This window comes from Semicossyphus pulcher, unplaced genomic scaffold (assembly GCF_022749685.1).
Source record: "Semicossyphus pulcher isolate SPU_LCO1_2020_fin unplaced genomic scaffold, fSemPul1.0.p SCAF_5, whole genome shotgun sequence".
In the NCBI taxonomy this organism is placed as follows: Eukaryota; Metazoa; Chordata; class Actinopteri; order Labriformes; family Labridae; genus Semicossyphus; species Semicossyphus pulcher.
Window position 1 is genome coordinate 6,846,251 of NW_027211726.1, and position 20,807 is coordinate 6,867,057.

The window sequence follows — 20,807 nt, forward strand, 5'->3', positions numbered from 1 at the left end:
GAGAATCTGTATTTTCACTTAAGTACTTATAACGAGCAGCTAATTAAACAACAGAACCTACCTCAAACCACAAATCAACAATTTTTGAGAACGTGCTACAGAGGTCTACTACTTTCCCTTTCCTCTATTCAAAGATCGAGTTTGAGTTTTTCCACACCTGGACCTGAACGCATCCCTCCTCTCCTCTCGTTGTAAACTTTTGAAGAGCGCACTGAGTAATTGGTCGAGCAAGTAAGAGAGAGAGAGAGCGGCAGAGTGACAATAAATACGAGCGGAGCAGGGAGAAAGTGATGCTTAACACCGTACCGGGGCTTCATTCAAAACGTTTGAATCTCGAGCCAGTGCTCCTCAGCAAGTGGCGCCCGAGGAGCCGGACTCGGCTCTTAACACTATTTTGACAGCCAGCGGTGAGTGACGAGATCCGTTTCTTTACTGTGCTCCAGCTCTTAACTCAGCCCTCTTGTCTTTGCAACGCATCGACGCACATTATACAAGTTTTTCCGTAATCGATTACGCTGATTACGTAGCCGAGTCGCCCCAGCCATAGTCACATCACACCAATCCCTACAGAAATTGTAGAAACCATATTCTTGTGTCTGTTGAATCAGTGTATTACATAAGGAACATAACACTCACAGAGATAAAGTCAGGTAGCGGCTTCACTTCTTTGCTGTCCTCCTCTTCGACGGACGGGCAGTTCCTCTCTGTAAATGTGGTAAAACATGACCCAAACATTTAAGGACTAAAAACCAAATGTGATCTTGCATTACTGGAGACACTACAGACACAATCCCTTGCATAGAAGGGGTCTGGACGCTTGTCTATAAGAGGAGGGGGAAGTTTCCTCTTATTACTCCACACAGAAAGCAGAAAAATGGAGTCACAGCTCGATAATTATTCTGTAGTTTAGTGAACAAGTATTTCAAAAAAGTCCTGGGAGACACTGGAAGAGACACTATGGCATTCAAGGATGGAGCAGTACCTGACACCGTGAGCGACTGAGCCTTGTGCACCATCAAACAGCGGCTGCTGCAGAAGAAGTCCAACGTGCCTTCGTCGTTTTTATTTTCCACCATGTCTGATATCTGATGGGACGTCTGGCACATGGGGCACAGCTGCGGAGTCTTAATCTTCTGCAAAGTAATGAATTAAAAAAGGAGAAAAAAGTGACACACAGTTTAGACATTTCGCTGAATAGACGCTATCGATGTGAGACAACCTTCAGTGTTGTTTAAAGACGATATAAGCCTGGGTTAAATATTTAACATGACGACAGTTTTGATGTTTGATTTCCGCACCTCTTTGAACTTGACCAGACATTCGTCACTGCAGATGGATTTAAAGCCGTCCTCCGTCTTCAGCATGAATCGTTTGAGGGAGGCGGAGCTGCAGACGTCGCAGGTCACCACAGGCAAGTTGTTGAATTTGTGGTAGTTGATGAAGCAGATGTCACTGCAGACCTTATGCTCGAACTCATCCAGGGTCAACTTAAAGTTGCTCTGAGGAGGAAAAGGTAGATTTGTGAATGTTTTAATGATAACTGATCACAACTGAACACTTCATAACATAACAAACACACACTGGGGAATTATGCGACAAAAAGTGAAACAACAACTTTTCCTCACAGAGCACAACTTGGTGCACATCTTGCACTGGGACGGAGGCTCTGCTGGAGGAGCGGGTTTAGGGGCCGTGACGGTCCTCTTGGAGTTGACAGAAGCGAGGCACTTGCTGCTGCACAGCTCCTTCATAGTCCCCGAATCATCCACCGGAGCCAGGATGATGTTGTGAGGCCGCAAAATCACCCTGAAGATGAGAATCAGCATCAGGAATCAGCTGTACATTGGGCGTTGAAGTTGTTTGAAGACAGATATCCTGGACTTACTCGGAGCAGTTGTGGCACTTTTTGGTGAACAGTTTGACGTGGGGATTCCTTCTAGAGACGCAGGAGCTGGAGCAAAAAACTCCCGGTGAGCCCTTCAGCTGGTAAACGCTGTCTCCTTTCTCTAGTTTCTTTCCGCAGCAGCCACATAAGTAACACACGTCTGCGATGATGATCGTTGGTGCGCTGGACGATTCAGCAGCTGGAGATGCAGCGGAGTCTGAAGGGTTCCTTTCATCCTCCTGTGAGACAACGCAGAGTTGTTGTTATTAGAAGCCCTCCCTGGACTCAGGGCTAAACTGTGTTGACATCAATCATCATCCATCAAGCACACAAATAAAAGTACGCTATATTTAAAAAAACAAAAGCAACACGTAAACAAACACCGTCTGCCTCGTGTCGCTCTTGTTTGTGTCAAATTTAATTTATACCTTGATGTTTTCATTTTTATACTCACAGTATTCAAAACTTGTTCTGATTGCTCGCCTCCCTTTTTGTTCTTCAACTGAGCAGAGCTTTTCCATCCTGAACGGAGAATCACAAGGTAATTAGGTCTACGGAAAATGCAGATTCTGCACATAAACTAACCAAACAGCTTTTATTTAGTGGTTAAAAGCCCGATATAACCACTCAATAAATGGTTTGTAACATTTTAAATGATCACTAATGAACAGGATTTGTTAAGAATTAAGGTATTCTCATATAAACCACATTTTGTACTATAAAACGTGTTTAATTATGTTGTAATTTGTTTATGTTTATAAACCCACACGCCTGCTGAACATTATTATTCTATTATGACTTATACAAGTTTCATTGGAGGATGTCCAAGAGTCCTTTCTTCTTCATCTGCACTTCCTGGATGTAATTCTGGTACCTGTAGCAACTTCCTGAATTTCCCCGCGAGGAAAAATACTTAATTTCTGATTCTGATTATCGACACCTACAAAAACCCATATTTTTAATGAATGTAGTCTCATTCCCAGTCTGAGTACCCGCTAAAGAGAAGAAGACAGCGAGGAGTAGATGAAGGGACGTTTTAGTTTATCGTCCCGTACCTTGACGCTTGGATACAGCTGCAGGCCGCAGCCTGTACGACGTCACACACCCATTAGTGCAGAAGAGCTCCACCATGTTATCGCCTTTGTTGTGAGTAACCATGTCTGACATCGGTCGAGAAGTGTGGCACATGGTGCACCGGTGGGGTGTCTGGATCTCCTGCAGAAAAAAAAAGGAAAAGAAGAAAGAAAGTTTCAGTCAGGGTTCCCACTCTTTCCCTGAAATTATTTTCCAGGACTTTTCCAGGACATTTTCAGCCGCTACAGAGACAAGTTATCACGTCATACACTAATACATTCCCCTGTCCCCCTCATTCTTTGTAAGTGTTCTGAACGACACGCCCACTATAACCCTCCTCAGCTCCTCTGCCCGTCACTCAACGGAGGACAGAGAGGAGCCTGTGGCCGCGGGAGAGAAAAACCTCACACTCGCGGACCAATACTAGCGACACTTTTCAACATAGAGTCGCTAGTTTTGTCTCTAGGCACTAAGTCCTTAACGGGGTCTGAAAAGTTGCTAAATCTAGCGACAAAGTCAATTGGAAGCACTGGGTTGCAGAACTGCTCTAAGCGGAAATGCAAATTTGATTGGCTGGTAGCGTCACGCGGGGCGCTGCGCAGGCTAGAAGCAAAGAAGCACTGTGCCTTAATGTTGCCCAGAAAAAGGTGACAACAGATATGCATGCGCATAACTTTTATCCCGTTTGCATTCGCTCACAAGGCAGGGGGAGGATAAATACCTTTTTTCTCATTTTCCATATGTTTTCCATGACTGGAAAATTGGTCAATCATTTTCCAGGTTTTCCAGGACGCGTGGGAACCCAGTCAATTTAACTCTGAAGCTTCAAACACCAGAGGAAGTATTTCTGTGCCTTGATTTGGGCCCTTTAGTTCCAGTTAAAGTAGATCTTGTTTTTGCATACATTAATATTTCAGACAATAGCAGAATTTCTACTTTGTGTGGCAACAAGGTTAGGGAAGTTGCTTTAATGCTGCAACGTGTTCTCAACATCAGTGCCAGACCTCACTAACGCTCATGCAAACACTATTTCATTCCCTTTAAGGGTCACTGTAAGCGGCACCAATAATAAGTGATACAGTGGGAGTTTTAGAAGGTAAGCCAGTAGCTAGCAGGATTACAAACTCAAGATGGTGAAAACAGATGGTAGGCTGTAATTTGCGTGTGTTTTGAATGTGTTTTAAATGAAAATAAATTGAAATAGTGTTGAAATAACTTGTATACACGTTTTTATTAATAAATAGCTAAAGAAAACCTTTTTCCTCTGTGATACCCCCAAAACAGACTGCGTCTTATATCTTGGTGCGACTTATATTCTGGATTTTACGGTAATAATCGACAGCTAGAAGGTCTCTAGTGGGAATCCCGGTTCTGTGTGGAGTTCGCATGTTCTCCCTCGTGCATGTGTGGGTTCCCTCTGGGTACTCCGGCTTCCTCCCACAGTCCAAAGACATGCTCGTTAGGTTCAATGGTGACTCTTAAATGCCCCTAGGTGTGAGTGTGAAAGGTTGTCTCTCTCTCTGTGTCGGCCCTGTGATTGACTGGCAATCGGTCCAGGGTGCACCCTGCCTCTCGCCCAATGGCAGCTGGGATAAACAGCAGCCCCCGCGCGACAGTCAACAGCCGTATAAATAATGGCTGGATGGTTTAAATTTCCTAACTGTGAGGATTTGCTGCTTTTCTCACTGTTGGAAGCACGGAGTAAGACTATATAATAAATATCTACAGACTGTGCCTTCTAGGTGAACCTTGATTACATCATGATTTGGATCTACATACTGTTCCTCAGTGCTAATGGTGAATACATCTGTACGTCAAAGCTTTTATGATTTCTGACTTTGTCAATTTGAAGGACTGATATTTTGATGTTTCCGAACCTTCTTGAAGTTGTCCAAACATTTGTGACTGCACATGGTTAGGGTCTCCTCCTCCAGGTTCAGCATGAGCGGTTTGCAGCAGGTGCAGCCGCAGTTCTCACAGAGCTCCATGTTGTCCCTGCGGAAGTCCTCCAAGCAGAAGTCGCTGCAGAACTTGTAGTTAAAGTTGTTTACTATGAGCTCACGTTTGAACTGTGAAACACGGAGAGATAACGGTCAAATCGACAGTTTTGTTGGTGATGATATGAAGAGAAAATAGATTTGTTTTTGCTTACAATGAATTTCCTGCACATGCAGCAGACTTGCTGCAGGGTTTGGATGGGCTCAGGGTTGGACTTAAAAGAGCAGAGGCATATCGTACTGCAGAAGTCCTTCATAGTTCCCTTGATGTCCACAGCGGCCATGATGAGGTCCAGAGGCTGCGATATCACCCTGACAGAGCGAGGAGGGAAAATGTTGAACAGTTGGGAATAACATCAGCCTGACAGGATATTGGTTGAATAAACTTTGACACAAGGAAATAGTAGTAAAGAGGTTTGGTCTGATAGCTAGCTGAATTACTTATTATTACACGGCTGTGTTAAATACTTGATTCTGATTCTGAGGTCTGCTATTGCTCTAGAACAGACTGTTGCTATGAAGAACAGACTGTTGCTAGGGATGCACCTCTAATCACACAATCCTGAGGACTAACTGTATACATATCTATCCGGCAAAAGAAGTCTGGTAAATTTGTCGGTTTGTTTACAGAGGGGAAAAAAGAAAAGAGACGAGAACAGCGGAGAGAAAGTAATAAAGGTTAGACGATGCAAAAACTGAAACTACGAAACTGAAGATGGCACATGAAGTAAACATTGAACAGAACACAGTGTAAGGTACAGCGGTGTTTCAAGACGGGGAATGGAAAAGAAAATGTCAACAGACGAGACAGAAAACCTCAATCAGGTGCTGATTCCTGCGGTCCAGTTCACCGTGTCTTACTTGACCACCAGAGGAAATGTTTCATTTAATCTGAGTAAAAACAGCTAGCTTAGCTCATTTTAAGAAGGCTGTTGTTATTTAACAGAAATGTAATCATTTTTAAGTTAATAAAATAATTTCCAAATCAATATTTTATGTCAAATAATTGATTTCGTAGGTAAACAGCCGTGTAATAAGCGGGATAATGTATAGTGAGCAGGTTGTTGTCGCGCAGGAACCCCTTTGCGTCGGGGTTCCGTACATTATCCCTCATGTGATGATTTCCACAGACTCACTTGAAGCAGTTGTAACAGGTCTTGGTTGCAGGTTTGTTGATGGGAAACATTTGGAACAGGCAGTCTTTGGAGCAGAAGACGTCTGTGAATCCTTTCTTCTGGTACGCCGTTTGGCCCTTCATCATGATCGTCTTGCAGTGGGAGCAGATCATCTGAATTTCCTGATGTACAATAGAGTGGGTGGAGAAAAATAACAAAATCTAAACTACTAAATATGAAACCGCAGACAAATCTTAAAAAGTAAAATAAAAAATTATATAATGAGAAGTATATAATTCCACTGTTTCACTACCTTTGCACTGCTAGGCTTGCTCTTGGTGTCTGCAGATGTCGAGGATTTTGGACTCTGCTTGTTGCCGTCTTTGATGGGCTGATCTTTCACGGCGGGTTTAGCTGCAGGTGACACCAGGGAAAGGCGAAGTTGAGCCTTTAACTTCTCCTGTAAAAAAAAAAAGAAAAACACCAAAAACATGAAACAGTCACTTGGAAAAACTTGCCTGCAAATGATAACACTTTTTTTATTGTCGTTAATTATTTCTGGCTGTGTATAACAGAAGAGTCTAGAGAGTGTAGAGAAAAAGCTACTAAGAGTTAATGTTGGCGAAAAGTCTGTTTAAAAAGGTTTTAAATCATACTTTATAATACGATCAACAAATATCGCACTCGAGGTTACACAAGCAGCAGATAGATTATGACCAATTATTTTGCTCCACTAACTCAACTAGTTCCACAACTTCACTGAAACTGGACTTTTGTTGCCGAGCAACCCAAACATTCTCCTGCACTCTGTGTCTCCGGGTTACCACAGATCAGCTGTTTTCATCATGTACATTTATCTGTGTGTTTTAATTGATCATCAACCAGTGAAATAAGAGTCTGCTGTGTGATTCAGAGGAACCAGCTTGATTAATGTAGACATACACGCTCTGCTGTCATGTTAATTAACAGTATTCAGAACACCTGTCTGAGGCGGAGAAATACAAGTCCCAGTGATGTTGCTCTCTATATCGCCACTCATGGAATGGCTCTTGTCCAATCAGATCACTTGGTTGGGACTGTTATATAAGAGAAATTAATAAGTAATTAGATACTCACAATGTCCAGTTTTGGGATTAATATCTTCACTTCTTTCATTCCAGTCACTGCAGCGGGTAATATTTTCTTCTTTTCTATAAATAAAAGAAACATATATGGATGAATAACAATAAAGCTGCGATGGACTTCAAATTCTAACTATTTCATGGTACAAAGCCTACAGACTTTAGTGACCCCCTGACTTTCCTCAAGAGGATTACAATCTCTGTTTGGAGGAAATAACTCAACAAATATGAGGCCTTGAAATTTGCCGTAAACATCAAGGTCATATGGAGGAAGAATTCGGTTATTCCATGACTTTTCCTCGTTTTATGCTGATTTTAAGCTTCATATTTAACTCTGTGACACCTGTGGAGTAGCTTAGCATCATTTACAGTAAAAACAACTCATCATTTTCTCACACTGGTGCTCTATGCAGGCCCTCATACAGCCTCTGCCTGACACTCAGTCAGCTCTGTCCCTTTAAGAAACCCCGCCCCTACAAGCCTTCTGTCTTCTGATTGGCCAGCTCTCCGAAGCCTGCCGTGTAGAAAAAACAGTGTGAAAGCTGGCGTTCACAGCAGCCTGCAGACTGAGCTGAGAAGCCTGGGGATTACTCCAACATACTTTTACCTGCAGATCTGAAACTTCACCCACGTTTAGTCTGGACATCCAACATTGTAACATTATATATATATATGTCTTAAAATGTGAAACAGCATAATACCCCCTCTTCAACTAAAAGAGCTTGACATAAGCTTGAGGGATTTGCTTATTATTTTGTTTTTTCCTAATGTGTAATTTCTCCTCTAGAGAACCAACAGATGTATTTTACCTTGTTCTAAGATAGGAGAGGAACCTCTGCTGTCCACATCCATCCAGCTTTCATGTTCATCTCCTTCTTCTTGATCGTCCTCCTCCACGTGGTCCTCCACGTCCGTGTCCACGTTCTCTTCAGTGTTGAGCTTGTCCGCTGATCCGTCGCTCTTCTTAGAATAACAGCTTTTAATCTTCTGCTTTTTCTCATCTTTGACATTCGGTGTTGACGGCATTCCTTCTGGGCCAGTTGTGTCATCATCTACATAAATTTCCTGATTTCTGGGAATGTCCTCGTCAGTGTCTATGTCCATGTCGAAGTCCACATTCATGTCATCGTCATCATCGTCACTAAACATGTTTGTTGTATCCTCATGACTACGAGACTGTGTTTCCTCAGGTGTGTTGACAGTGCGGCTTTCCCCTGACCTGTCATCCTGCTTTGTGTTCACCTCATCATTTTTCTCACCATTCAGCTCAGACACTTCATCTTCACCATCCTGCCTCCCCCTCCCCCTGCCCCTGCCCCTGCCCCTCCCTCTCCCCCTGCCGCGGCCAGGTCGGTTTGAGGGACAGTGTCTGGAATTAGTGCTGGGTGTTTTCTTTCTTGCAGAGGATCCTTTTGAGCGACCTAGAGGAGATAAAGGTAAAGCTAAATGAGAACATTAATTAGAGGTTAAACTTTTCCTCTTTCTTTGTTTTCTTGTGTTTCGTTGAATTCATAGACAACAAAGATAAAACAGACTTTGAGAGTCAATAGAAATGTCTGCGAGCCGAGTTCGTCTGCTCCAATATTAATCAGACAGGCATCTTACCAACAACTCATATTTTAAAAAGTTCCAGTCTGATTTGGTTTTGGACGTTTACAAATCAATCATGATTATTTAAGATTGGTAAAGACTGAGATTGACACACGGATCAGTACAGCATCAGCAGTAATACGGGCGTTGTACCGGGACCGTCGTGGTTAAGAGGGAGCTGAGCCTGAAGGCAAAGCTTTCGATTTACCAGTCCATCTACGTTCCAACCTTCACCTGTGCTCATGAGCTTTGGGTAGTGACCGAGAGGATGAGATCGCGGATACAAGTGACTGGAATGAGTGTCTGCTGTAGGGTGTCTGGGCTCAGCCTTAGAGAGAGGGTAAGAAGCGCAGACATCCCGAGGGAGCCTTTGCATCGAAAGAAGCCAGTTGAGGTGGTTCAGGGATCTGATTAGGATGCCTCCTGGATGCCTCCCTTTGGAAGTTTTCTGGGCACATCTAACTGGGAAGAGACCCCGGGGCAGACCCAGAGCTCTCCGGAGGGATTAAGATGATACTTTATTGATCCCCAGAGGGGAAATTTGGGGGAGGTAAATAGTAGGTACAGAATAGTATAGTAAGAGTATATAGAGTGTATATAGAGTATATAACAGTGTATATCAAGTATATAAGAAGTCAGACCATCAGAGAGTCACTGAAGAGTGAAGGGGATGAGAGTCACTGTCTGTTGGGGGGCTGTTGTACAATCTGATGGCAGTGGGTACAAAGGAGCGCATGAAGTGCTCACTTCACCCTCGGTGGGTGACGCCTGGGTCACCTTGCTCAGCCTGCTGCCACCGCAACCCGGACCCCGGATAAGATAATGGATGGATGGATGGTAAAGTACACAATAAAAGAGACATGGGTGGACTGAAGTTTGAGACTGAAGAGTGACAGGGAATATGGGGAGAAGAGAGTGGGGCATTATATGCACCAAAGGGCCACGAGTTGGAGTCAAACCCGCGGTCGATGTGTTGAGGACTTTGCCTCTGTACATGGGGCGCCTGCTCTACTGACTAAGCTAAATGGGCGAGTAGTTCTGCCGATACCTGCTGCATTACCTTTGGATTTAGTGGCTTTGTCCCGAGCAACGGAAGTCTTCTTTTTTACATCTGAAAAGAGAAAGAAAAAAGGTACATGTCATGATTATCCTGGCCCGGGATAACTGTGCTTTAATAATTCATCGTGTAGATCAATGACTGGTTTAAGATCGGTGTCTCATACTTACTGTTCAGCTGAAAAGAGCTCTCTGATTCTACATTGTCCTCCACAGCGTCACTGTTCGCAGGTTTGCGCTTCTCCACATGTGGCTCCAACTCATCTTCAAAGGAAACAAGAAATGTTTTATTTGTAGGACCGATTTATGGTTTCAATCATTATCAAGGCATTAAACACAATATTGATATCACTATGGTATAAATTTGTTAAAATAAGACTTGAATAATAAATGTTTCTGTCTTTACACTTTGATTGGATCGCCCACTTTGGATCATATTTACTGAAAGACAGTTACATATTTTATTGAACTGTCGCAGCTGTGAACAAAGTACTTTGTGTACTAGGAAAAAGTTCCATGTGGCGTTTACACATTACACCAAATGTTTTTACTCTTTTACAAGCAGACAGGTGGTCGTAATGTACAAAGCAATCTCAGGACCCATCGGCTATAGTCTGAAGACGATTTATATTGTCTGGGGACAATGGTGCACGTGTGTGGCGTGTTAGCGATAAACAACCTCCAGCCAAGACTTCCTTTTGCATGCGCTGCATTGTTTACAGTGCCACTTTTTAAAGTCGAGGTGAAATGAAAAATGTCATTTTAATCCCTTTAGATCACATCCCCGGTAATATTGTGCGTCTATTTGACAACATAGGCCAAAAAAAATACAGAAAATCCATTTCTTCGTATTCTTATATCAAAATCCGATCATTTTTTCTTCCGGTAAAACTAAAATTCACGCGTGCTTACGTAAGTTTCAACCAATCAATCTGCAACATTTAGCCGCAGAGCACCAAGAACGCTCGGTCAGTTAGCTAGCTACTGCGCTGTGAAAAACGTCTGTCTACGCCCACTTCTCAACGATCAAATCAAATCCCTCTAATGATATGTCCCGCCTGCACGTCCTGTTTCACTCGGAAATACGTCACGATATGGAAGCTAGATACTCTCGAAATGCCGTTTCAGCTCGACTTTAACAGAGTTAAAGAGAGTGAATATTGGACTTACATTTATCATGATGCCAGAAAAGTCCTCCAAATGAATAATGATACAAAAATCTGTTATTGCATGCGTTTTAACTAGGAGGTCCCCATTTTGGTTACTACTCAAGGCAGTGACTACCACAAACTCCACAATTCCCAAATTGCACAGGACGAATCTGCAGTTGCTGCAATCTCGGAACCCATCGACTATAGTCTGACTACAATATAATCTCTGGAGACGACGGTTAACGTGCTGGGCACGTCCGGTTTAGCCAGCAGTTAGAGATAAACCCAAGACTTTTTCGTGCGCTGCCTTATTTACAGTCCAGTTGGCAACTTGAGAAGCGACCGTGTGTTCACATCAAAAGTGAAGTGCATTTCGCTCGTCCTGATATGTCAGCAAAATAAACGGCGGCATTTCTTGGTTCATTAAATCTCCCGGCGGAGCGCCCGTTCATCTGTTTGTGGTGAGTCTCAGTTTCACTGTAAATAGTAACTTACACAGAGGCTGCACTCTGGCTTACTTCAGTGGGATGAAGCCGGAAAAGAAACAGATTTAATTGTGATTTACTTTAACTAACGGGTCTTTAGTTTGCTGAAATAACATCATGATGCAGATTAGTTAAAGATGAAAGTTAAGCTTCGTCAGGTCTGTCTTCAAAAGGAGAAGGAAACAAATTTTAAAATGCTCGTTTGTTGAACTGAAGTCTGATCGATCATTTCTGATGCATTCGAGGAAGTCGAGAAATCTGAACGCTGAACGGCTTTCGTGACACAGCGTCAGGGGAATTTATCTCAAGTTGAATTTTAGATTTGTGAGCTGAACTTGCTGCAGATGTCCGTTTATAGAGATTAATTAGAAGCTAAATCGTTGTCAGATGAAGCTGATGGAAGACTACATTTCTCAGTTGAATCTGTACATAGAGATTATGTACAAAGAAATGTAGTGATCTGCCATAAAGAGTTTTTGAAGAAGATTGCTTGCAAGACAACATGGATGTAAACAACACAGGTTTCAAATTGTAAAGAAAAAACAAAGGAAATGCAACAGGTACGCCTGTTTAGGGCACCTTTAACTACTGAACTGAACACACACCTGCAATCTCGATCTCCTCAAGAGATTTCCCTTCGAATCTTTCAAGCGTTCCGTTCTCCACGGCCGACAGCAGCTCTGAGATTTTTGCAATGTCCCCAGCTGCCTCTGGCTTCTGATAATGCTCTCTGTCGGTCTGAATCTCCCGGCCCAGCAGTTTGGCGAGCTGATCGAGGTCTTCATTTGTGAGGCTGAGAATCTGGGAAACTCTCGCAAGGTGCTTATGAAATAACGCAGACCTGAGAATCACCTTGTTCTTTGCATCACATCGATCCACTAAAGTCCTGAACGCCACGGCCGCTTTGTAGAAGCTCATAGATTTGGCACCAGGATTTGCAAATAAGAAGGGGTTACTTTCATGAACACCACATGCTTCTCTCTTGTTTGCAAACAGTGTTATTGCAGAGAGAAGGTCAGGGGTCAACGTCATGACAACCTTTTTGCCCTTGTTGTCCATCACGTTGATCTTCACCAAGTGCTTGGACAGAATCTGCTCCAGCTGTGACGGGCAAGCAGCAGCGTCTCCTTGAAGCTCAGTCTCCTCTCTGTCCTGGAACGACTTGAGCGTTGCTCCGGAAACGTCCACGTTTTTGTTTAAGACCGACACTTGAGCAAGTGTCACTCTGAGGAGCGCATTGTAGACCGGAGTGCATTCATACTTTGTCATGCTTTCAAACGCAGAAGCAGCTGTCCTCTCCATGCACTGGTAGAGCTGCTGCACGTCACGTGTGAACAGTGTGGTCGGTGCTTTGTGTAGGTGCTTTGACTTGTAGTTACCGCTCCATTCTTTCAAACACAGACTCATAAAAGTCTCCGCTTCGTCAGTCTTCTGTTTATCATTCTCCTCCCTCAAAGCCTTGGCACAGTTGATCTCAGCAACGTGCTTCATTAAGTTTCCCAACAGCGTTACAAGACTTGGTGTGTCGTAGGACTTCTCCTCTGCATTGTAACCAGCGAGCTCTCTGACGGCTTCAGCGACTTTGCTGAAGTTTTCAGGTTTCATAACATCTTCAAAGCGAGATATTGAATGTTTCTTCACTGCTAACAGAACTGTTCCCATTCTCCTCAGCTTCTGTGTGATGCGAGCTTTTCTTTTTGTTTGACTTTCATCCATGTGGCAAAAGTACCGTGCCATAAGCAATATATAGGAGTCATTCAAAACTACGGATGTGACCTCATCTTTCCTCAGATTTTCCAATATCATGCTCACTTCTGACGAGATGTCTGGGGTGTCTATGAACCCTGCAGCAGCTGCCAAAGTTTGGACTCTCCTCTTGGCATGATTTAAAGACTTCTCTGAACATCTTTGCATATGTTGCCTCATCTCCTTGTGTCTATACATGACTTTACAATGTCGGCAGCGTGCAAATGATTTTGCAGCCTTGGTCACGTCTGGATTTCTTTGTCTCACTTTCAGTTCTCCACGGTTAGTCCTCAAAACCTCCTCGTTATGTTTTGAATTTCCTCTGCTTCGTAACTCGTTTATTTTCTCAAATCGTTCCTCGGAGTACATGGGCAGTGCGTACACTTCGGCTATCTCAGGCACGTCATGTCTGTGGGTGAAAAGGTGGCGAGAGAATTTAACTGGAGCTTTCCCGCAAACGTAACAATAGTTTCTGTTGCTGCGGACTTTGGGCTCCTCATCAGAGGTGAAATCGTCAGAGCTGAAATCAGGCTCGGCTTCCTGCTGCTCGCGTGAAGCATCGCCCGGTTGTTTTTCAGGAGAGGCCGAATCCGTTTTATTCCTGAAACTCAGATCGTCGTCGCTGGTGTAACTCTCATCGCTACTTGCTTCAGCGTCAGGTACGTACTCCTCTTCACTGACATCGCTACTGGCTTCACCTTCCGGCACGTACTCGTCCTCACTGCAGGATTCTGCAGAACTTGAGAGTCCGCCTGAGGCCTCAACCTGGAAATATAGACAAGAAACGTCCTAAACTTTACATAACCACAAATTATGGAAATCTAGTGCTTACCATAAAAATTCTAATTACAAGACTTCAGACTCTCATAACTTTTGCTTTTTCTGCTCTCATGCCTCTGAGGTTTGAGGTAGACTCCAGCGCTGCACGTACTGGTGCTACTATTTTAATTGTGTGTCAATCGTCACATATATTCATACTAGGGATAGACCGATATTCGGCATTTTGACGCATCGGCATCGGCATCGGCTTTATTTTATTTTATTTTATTTTATTTTTTAAATCTGACGGCCGATAAGAGTTCATTTCTTTGCAAATTTTATTTAACTTTGTTTTATTTACTTTATAAAACTTCAGGAAGTTATTTATTTATTTATTTAAATTTTCAGTTAACTTTAGAAGAGATGCTGCTGACCCTGGGAACTCCCTGCGCTTTTTGTTTGTTTGTTTAATAAACATATGCTTAAAGGCATTTAAACAAAGTTAAGTGTTGGAGTTTGTATTATTCAAAATTTTGACGCCAATATTTTCACTTTTACTGCAAATGAATATTGGCTCCAAAAATCGGTTATCGGCCTCCTTGACTACTAATAATCGGTATCGGCCCTGAAAAAACCATATCGGTCTATCTCTAATTCATACATAACATTTCTCAACACAGCTTAGAAGGTGGGAACATTATCAGTCACAAGAATCTGTCCATAGTCTATCCAGAGAAACTTAACTGAAAACACATTAGATTGCTGATCTCGTGATTGTGTCCTTTGTGAAAGCTAAACATGTTTTCATTTACACTCTTGGCCAACAAACAAGCAATAGGATGAAGTTATGGTTGTCATTTTCCCATCTTTCAGTCCTAACAGATCACAGACAAAAATAATTAGCAGAAGATTAAATGAAAATAACGTAAATGAAAAATGTGTAATTTGATAAGCCTTAATGTTAACACCAGAGACATTGTAAGATTTATGACAGCCGCTCTACCTGGAGCTCATTAATGGATTTACAGTCAACACTCACACTTTGATCCACGGGTGAGAATGCAGCAGCGTTTGTGTCTGTTTGTGATTTTTCGGGCTGCTCACTGGACTCCTGTAAATGTTAAGAACAAGGAAACTAAGGAAGGAAGTGACAGTTTTCCCAGAACTCTAAGATCTAAATGCCCCTTTTGAGTTTGCTAAAGGTGATTTGAAAGTTTCTACCACAGATATTATATCAGTTGAGGGGCAATAAAAACACTTGTCGACATGTCTGCGATAGATTTCAACATAAACATTTGAATCCTTCATGATATATATTCATAAGGGAAGAAAACCTCGCTATTTTAAGACACATAGAAGATGATGAACCCACCGCTGAGCGCCACGCGTAAGAGAAGTCCCCGTAGCTGTAAGTTATCTCCTCGCCGGCAGATATTTCTTTCAGTGCAAACAGGCACAAGTGCGGCTTTCCCTTACAAACTATTTTCTTCATCCTGCAGTTTGGACTTCTGTGGTCATCATTCACCAGTCTTCCGAGGGTCCCATCCTCATTGGAAGCATCAACGCTGCAAACAAAACTCTCGAATTAATGAGTCTTGAACTAGTTTTAAAACAGTTGTTAAATTGACTGATGCTGTTGACTGTTAACATCTTTCGAGGCATCATTAAAGACATCTGTTGGATTAAAACTGTTCAATTTTATGGAAGAATAAAGCTTTTTACTTGTGTGAAACGTTTACAAATCAAAAATCCACACTTATGTAGGTAAACTGATGAAAAAACAGCAATAGTTATGTTTTCTTCATCAATCTTAATCAGGGATTTCCCCGATAACAAAAAAACAGTAGATCATTTATAAACATCCCTGTATTAAAAAATAATCAGTAAACTCACCGCCAGTTTGTGCCATTCCAACAGAAGTCAAACAAATAGTTGTTCAGAGAATCGCCACTTTTCTTTTTCCTCCCTTCTTTGTGAGAGACGATTTTCCCCCGATACTCAACAACGAAGGAGGATGGTTTAATGGGTTTATGGGTGAACACACCTCTACCTGTTAAGGCAAGAATGCAGAAAAAAACAGTCCAAGTTACATCCAGTTACTGTCCAAATATCTGAATGAATGTTTGCAACAAAATCATGAAACAACCCCCCAAGATAACAGTGAAAGCTACATGCAGCAAATGTAGTAGATATAAAATTAGTACAAACTTCAGTCACTGCTAAAACATCAGTCAAAATCCTCTCCAATGGAACCACAGAGGATTTCCGTATTTACTCATATCACTCATTTTAATGTGTTATACTGACACTTCTTGGAGTTGGTTTATCTTGTGGTACAGTACCATCCATCCATCCATTATCTATATACCGCTTATCCTGTTCAGGGTCGCGGGGGGCTGGAGCCTTTCCCAGCTGTCATTGGGCGAAGGGCGGGGTGCACTCTGGATTGCTCGCCAGTCAATCACAGGGCCGACACATAGAAACAGACAACCTTTCACACTCACACCCACACCTATGGACAATTTAAGTCACCAATGAACCTAACGAGCATGTCTTTGGACTGTGGGAGGAAGCTGGAGACTCTGGAGGGAACCCACGCATGCACGAGGAGAACATGCAAACTCTGCACAGAAAGGCCCACCTTGCCCAAACTGGGACAATATTTGTCTGTGCTCACAAAGTATATGTTTTGTCTTGTGCACTGAAACATGAGACGTGTTAATATTGGTGTAAAATTAAGAAAATGACCTTTGACAGGGTCGATGAACATCTCCTGCAGGAAGGGTTTGTCTCTGCATGCCTTGATGTGCTCCAGGGCATCCTGCTCAGGAGTCAGTTGTCTTTTCTGCTTCTTCTTGGCAGCTTTGGACAAAAGTTATTCAAACATATGGTATTAAAAAGACGTTCTCATACAAAAACCCTGTATATGTCTGTTTAACTGCTGTTTTAAGTCTAAAACGTGGCAAATTACACAACACATTTCTGTTCAAATAGGATTGCTCCATTAAATCATACATCTGTTTCTTTATTGTTCTAAACTTTACATCCAACGAGGCAGAATCGGTGTTTCCTTTACTCCCTGATTGCCTCATCAATCCTACGTACCAATGTGCATTATCAAGTTTAGTATCACCGTCCATCTCTTCATAGAAAATTATTCTTAAAACTAATGATGAAAATGACTTCACACCGCTCTGCTGAAGCTCTGATTCTCCGCTGTCCTCCTCAGCATCGCCAGTTTCAGGGTTGCCTTGCTCCACATCTTGCTCCAGTTTATCTGAAACAGAAAGCAAGACAATACAGTAAGGATTGATCTGTAGTTAAAGGTGTAATCTCCAAGATTTTCACGTAAATAAAGGTCTGTTAAGTCACTATCTATCGCCGAATGAGGTAACACAATGCTGATTGAGCCTATGGCCCACTGATGAAAGCCTTATGCAGTATAAGGTATACTGCAAAAGGCGACATTCACGGAAAAAAAATCCCAAGCAGCGCCCAGTTAGTGACGAGCTGTCCATCAGCCAGCAGTGGTTGGTCTGCCAGAGAGGGTAGGTGGAGCTAAGTGGCTGCTTTTTCACTCTCTGCAAGTGTTGCGAGTAAACAGTAATCTACTATGGCTGAACAAACAAAGAAAAGATGGACGACTACAGATACAACTTCAACAATAAGTGCAAAATCCAAAGAAAAAGAAACAAACTCGACGCTCAGATGAAGCAAACAGTCTAAAAAGGAAAGCGACCGTCAGCGAGGAAAATCTACAGAGTAACAAAGGGAGCCAACCGTGGACGTGTGGTTAAATTGGGAAGTGTGCTCCAATAGTTACCGTTTATCGGCAATGGTGCCACCGACGAGAACGCAACTGAACTCTTCAAGATTAGACCTTTAAAGCAAGAATTTATCTAAACTAAACAAGCATTTGCATGTCAGACGTTTCTTTTAGTGGACACATACCATCAATCTCAACTGCCTCCAGAGAGTTTCCTTTGAACTTTTCAAGAGAGCCCTTTTCCATGGCCAGAATAAGTTTAGCTATCTTAGCAAGTTCCTCCGCTGCCGCTGGCAACTGATAGTACTCCCTGTCAGCCCGGATGTCATGGCCCAGGAGTTTAGCAAGGTGCTCAAGCTCGTTGTTCTCCAGGTTGAGAATCTGGAAGACTCTTGCTACGTGCTTGTGAAAATGCACGGCCCTGAGATGCTCTGGGTTCTTTGCCCGACAGAGAATTGAAAAGGCCCTGATGCAGTTCCCTCCGTGGTAAAGGCTTGCCGGAGAGGAGTTGGGCTTTGCAAACAAGAAGGGATTATCTTCGTGTACGCTGCATGCACTTCTCTTACTAACAAGCAGTGTTATTGCACTGACAAGGTCAGAGGTCAGCAAGACAGCGATGTTTTGGCCAGACCTGCCCTGTATATTTATTCTGATGAAGTGCTGGGACAACACTTGGGCAGTGTCTTCCCTCTGCTCAAACGCCTTCAGTGTCATTTTTGAAAGCTCTGGGGCACATTTGTTTAGCACTGACACTTTTGCGAGTGTCACTCTGCAAAGTGCGGCGTACACCTGCTGGTCGTCTTGCATCTTCAGGCTTTCAATGGCAGAAGCCGATGCCGATTCCAGGTACCTGTAGAAAAGCTGCATGTCACGGGTGAATGGTATTGTAGATGGGTTGTTTAATTTTCTTCCATTCAATGAAGCGACGGCTGTCTGGCAGACGAGTTCACTCCATTCTTCAGTACACAACGTCATAAATTTCCTTGTGTCTTTTTTCATCGACTCGTCCTTGTCTTCCATTTGAGTGAGGACAATGGCGCCTATTTTTTTGAGTGAATGTCCCAACTTCAAAGCAAGAGTTGGTTTGTTATAGCTCTGCCTCTTCACGTTGAAACCAGCGATGTTTTTGACAACCTCAACAACTTTGTAGAAGTTAGTGGATTTGACAGCATCTTGGAAGGTCAATATTGACTTTTCACGCAGTGCTATTAAAAGCCTTCCCATTTCTCGCAGCTTCTCTCTGACGTATTCATGTTTTTTCTTATTTCTACACAGATACTTTGCCAGCTCTATGAGAAGGAGATCGTTTTGAACTGCGTATGCAATCTCGTCTTGTTTCATTTGGAAGAGCACATTCCACACACCATCTGTGAGTTTTTGGGCTAAAGGGGACTCTGCAAGAGCAATCTCACTTAAGACCTTTGTCTGTCCATCTGTTGCAGCTTTTGATGTTCTCCTAGCTGGACATCGGCCTACATGTTTCCACATCTCCTGTCGCTTCAACATGCCTTTACAATATGGACAGTGCAGGAATGATTTAGAAAGGGCAACGTCAGATGTCGGTCGTCTTCTCAGTTTTAACTGTCCACTTTTATTCTTTAAAACCTCTTGGTTATGTTTATAATTTCCCTTGTTCCGAAAATCGGCAAGTATCGCGTGTCGTTCCTTGGAGTTTTTTCGTAAAGCAAAAGCTTTGGCGAGATCGGGGTCATCCTTAGCATGCCTTAATAGATGTCGTGTAATTTTACAAACTGCAGCACCACAGTAATAACAATAATTTTTAGTGGTGTAAGAAATTTTTTCAGGCCTTTTTAAAGCCTTTCTGGGTCTGTAGTCTCCATCTGAGTCGGGTTCATCCGAGCTGACAGGAGACTTATCGTTCTGCTGGGAGCATGAGGCTCGTTCCTGCTGGGAGAATGAAGGACTGCCTGGTTGCGGCGTGAAGGTCATTGACATTTCTTTAGAGGAATTTAAATCCGATAAATATGAATTGTCCTTTAACTCCGGCTGACTGCTGGTGTTAGCAAAACTGTCAGGACTTGGTCTGCTGTCATGAGGAATGTCATCATCATCATCAGAGCAGGAATTTTCAAAGCCGGACGATGCATCCGAGTCCTCAACCTGGAAATGCAAAATGCCAAGTTTTAAAAATTACAAGTTAGATTATAATTAAGACAATTAAGACATGAAACAGCAGCCAGCCTGGGTCCTACCAAAGCTTACAAAAACCACCTGTCATCACATCCTGAGCTCACTAATTAACACGTCAGCGTGCAAAACCAAGCTTTTGTGGATTTACAAGGAGCTGTGTTCTCTCTGCTGGGGGTTACTTAGTGCAGGCGAGAAACAGCCCACAGTTACAACTACCCCACAAAAATGTATCAGTAAGCTTTGCAATTGTGAGAGACCAGTCTCTAAGGTTGAAGTACAGTCCAGTTCACAGGCGTTAGCAGAAAAGTCAATGTAGACAGCACGTGAAAGAAGTTCACAAGGTCACATACCCTTTCATTTGTTGGTGTCGATGCACAGAAGTCATTGTACGAAGAATTCGACCCATCAAAGGACTCCTGTAAAAATGTAAAGTAAAAATCATGTGGAAATCTGAAACTGCAATTTTCCATAATTTGAATAGTTTTATATTTTTGCCTTAATTAAAATATGATCTTTTTAACTAGATGTATGCAGGCCACAAATGATCGACATTATTTACATTTAGATCAACAGCTTTCAACAGAAAAACTGTATTTGTTTCCAATAGATATAATAATTCTTTAACAAAAATCAAAAGGCAAAACTCCTTTTAGAACTAAATCCTACCGTTGAGCGCCACGGGTAAGATGAGTCCCCATAATTGAACGTTATCTCCTCGCCTGGAGAAATTTCCTTGACTGCAAACAGGCACAAGTGTGGCTTTCCCTTGCAAACTATTTTCTTAATTTCACAGTTGGGACTGATGTGGTCATCGTTCACGAGCCTTCCAAGGGTCCTGTCCTCTGATGAAGCATCAATGCTGCAAGTGAAATACTCTTTGTGAACTCAAATCATACTTTAAATTGCAGAAC

General features: G+C 42.7%; 1 protein-coding gene across 1 annotated transcript in view; it reads right to left on the bottom strand.

The window, feature by feature from the left end:
* Positions 1-17,190, bottom strand: part of LOC138608685 (uncharacterized) — a 30,652-nt gene extending 13,462 nt beyond the window's left edge. Inside the window, exons 1-21 of the mRNA XM_069681244.1 lie at positions 17,170-17,190; positions 16,728-16,841; positions 15,873-16,029; positions 15,352-15,544; positions 15,019-15,090; positions 12,080-13,985; positions 10,010-10,102; positions 9,843-9,893; positions 8,002-8,613; positions 7,188-7,261; positions 6,385-6,531; positions 6,093-6,253; positions 5,112-5,268; positions 4,837-5,028; positions 2,941-3,100; positions 2,340-2,407; positions 1,886-2,124; positions 1,626-1,806; positions 1,299-1,499; positions 983-1,133; positions 637-704 (exon numbers count right to left, since the gene is read on the bottom strand). Coding sequence (XP_069537345.1) covers positions 637-704; positions 983-1,133; positions 1,299-1,499; positions 1,626-1,806; positions 1,886-2,124; positions 2,340-2,407; positions 2,941-3,100; positions 4,837-5,028; positions 5,112-5,268; positions 6,093-6,253; positions 6,385-6,531; positions 7,188-7,261; positions 8,002-8,613; positions 9,843-9,893; positions 10,010-10,102; positions 12,080-13,985; positions 15,019-15,090; positions 15,352-15,544; positions 15,873-16,029; positions 16,728-16,749 — 4,905 coding nt within the window. The 5' untranslated portion in view covers positions 16,750-16,841; positions 17,170-17,190. The remainder of the gene's footprint in view (positions 1-636; positions 705-982; positions 1,134-1,298; positions 1,500-1,625; positions 1,807-1,885; positions 2,125-2,339; positions 2,408-2,940; positions 3,101-4,836; positions 5,029-5,111; positions 5,269-6,092; positions 6,254-6,384; positions 6,532-7,187; positions 7,262-8,001; positions 8,614-9,842; positions 9,894-10,009; positions 10,103-12,079; positions 13,986-15,018; positions 15,091-15,351; positions 15,545-15,872; positions 16,030-16,727; positions 16,842-17,169) is intronic.
* Between the last annotated feature and the right edge of the window lie 3,617 nt (positions 17,191-20,807).